The sequence below is a fragment of the Alligator sinensis genome, unplaced genomic scaffold (genome assembly GCF_000455745.1).
Source record: "Alligator sinensis unplaced genomic scaffold, ASM45574v1 scaffold1424_1, whole genome shotgun sequence".
NCBI classification, from domain to species: domain Eukaryota; kingdom Metazoa; phylum Chordata; order Crocodylia; family Alligatoridae; genus Alligator; species Alligator sinensis.
In genome coordinates, this window is record NW_005843361.1 from 98,414 (window position 1) to 100,596 (window position 2,183).

The 2,183-nt window shown below is 39.9% G+C and overlaps 2 protein-coding genes across 2 annotated transcripts in view; one reads left to right on the forward strand and one right to left on the reverse strand.

Annotated features, from left to right (window-relative positions):
- Positions 1–2,183, forward strand: part of LOC102383676 (DTW domain-containing protein 1) — a 125,571-nt gene that overhangs the window by 95,837 nt on the left and 27,551 nt on the right. The window lies entirely within an intron of this gene.
- The window catches only part of LOC102385332 (protein FAM227B-like), a 31,509-nt gene that overhangs the window by 21,196 nt on the left and 8,130 nt on the right, over positions 1–2,183 (reverse strand). The window contains exon 4 of the mRNA XM_014527201.2: positions 1,419–1,668. Coding sequence (XP_014382687.2) covers positions 1,419–1,668 — 250 coding nt within the window. The remainder of the gene's footprint in view (positions 1–1,418; positions 1,669–2,183) is intronic.

Here is a 2,183-nt window from a genome sequence, read left to right on the forward strand (position 1 = left end):
CCTGCCTATGCAGGGGGTCAGACTCGATGATCTCAAGCAAATCCCGGGACGTCTCAAGCAAATCCCGGGACGTCTCTCAAGCAAATCCCGGGACGTCATTCTCCCCCTGTACTCGGCCTTAGTGAGGCCGCAGCTGGAGTACTGTGTCCAGTTTTGGGCTCCACAAAATTCAAAAAGGATGTGGAGAAGCTTGAGAGTCCAGAGAAGAGCCACGCGCATGATCAGAGGTCAGGGAAGCAGACCCTACGATGACAGGCTGAGAGCCCTGGGGCTCTTTAGCCTGAAAAAGCGCAGGCTCAGGGGTGATCTGATGGCCACCTACAAGTTTATCAGGGGTGACCACCAGCATCTGGGGGAACGTTTGTTCACCAGAGCGCCCCAAGGGATGACGAGGTCAAATGGTCACAAACTACTTCAAGATCGTTTCAGGCTGGACATAAGGAAGAACTTCTTTACTGTCCGAGCCCCCAAGGTCTGGAACAGCCTGCCACCGGAGGTGGTTCAAGCGCCTTCATTGAACACCTTCAAGATGAAACTGGATGCTTATCTTGCTGGGATCCTATGACCCCAGCTGACTTCCTGCCCTTTGGGCGGGGGGCTGGACTCGATGATCTTCCAAGGTCCCTTCCAGCCCTGATGTCTATGAAATCTATGAAATATACCTTTTGAAATTATGAACATACTATCCATTTGACATCATCTGTCTACCAAAGAACAATCACCAAGAAACTCTTGGCCAGTTATCGTACAATAATTACACATTAAGAATTGATGGAGATGCTGTCTTCCAGTGGAGGTGCAAAATTAAGATTGTAATCAACTATGTCCATTAGGAACAACATTTTCAGTTAAATCTCTATTTTTTATATTAATTTATCTGAGGCGTATGTTTTGCATAGATAAACTGTAAGCATGTGTAAGCCTTACCTCCTGAAGTAGAAAAAGAAAATGTGTAACTGACAAAGCCTTGACTCCACAGTCTAAATACATCAAACAGCATAGCTAATTTAGTACTTTTCCTGTTAGTGCGGGCAGCACAAAAATACCTGTGCTTCTTAAAAGCACAATGCCTCCCAAGGCTACTTCTACTATAATATAGCTTATGCATGAATGTCTCCCAGGACAACAGTGATATACCTTATGTAGAACATTGTGTAAATCTGTACTGTAGACCTCTGAGCACTACATGAAAAATTTTCTAATGTGCAAATGTTATTATATTCTATCTGCTAGAATTCTATCCAATTCTGCATCTTTACTGCATATACATGTATATTTTTCAGATACTAGACAGTACAGTTTTCCTGTTGCTTCAAGAAACTTGAAAGAAATTCCTAGGAATGAAAAATGGATTAAATCAATTCATTCACCATTCAGCTATTGTTCCTATTAGTAAAACTAAAATCATTGCTTATTACTTTGCTCTAGTGAAATTAGATGACTATCCATCTCCACTTGTCTGCGTTCCAAAGAAAGTATTTTTTCAGCATGTTCCTTCAGTTCCATGGTGCATTCATTTATTCGCTTCTCCAAGTCTGAGATGGGTTTAATGCTCAGTGGCACGTTTTCATACAGACACTTTGAAATAGCACTGAATGAATAATCTTTTTGTAATTTGTCCACCAAAGAACAATCATCATCCAAAAAGGGAACCCTTGGCCAATCATCCTGCAATAATTACACATAAAAAGCAATTACTCATGAAGACTGTAAAAACATAAGATAAAATTAAGAATCAATCATTTGTGGCATCTACTTTTTACAATGCATTGCAGTTCCAATATAAACACATTTTAAATATACATTTTAATAACCCCTAATTTAGACAGCCTTGTTAAAAAACCTGTAATATCTTCTTATCTTGTATATTACATTCAGATTTGGTTACATCATTTGTAAAAGGTCAGGAAAACTAGAAAAGAGCCAGAAAGGGACAGATCAAATTCATGCTGGGAAATGGGATTTATACAAGGAATAATTAAAAGGATTCAGATTGTCTAGTTTGAAAAGGAGATAGCATGACTAAAAAGAGTTATCATGTTTCTAAGGAGACAAAGTCATTTAAGCACAGTAATATCTTCCATCTGTGGTGCATGCTTCTGGAAGCAAGGGATAGGCCATGGTCCCTAATCAAGCAAAGAACTTAAGATAGCGCTTAACTTTAAGCAAGTAAGCAATCCTGC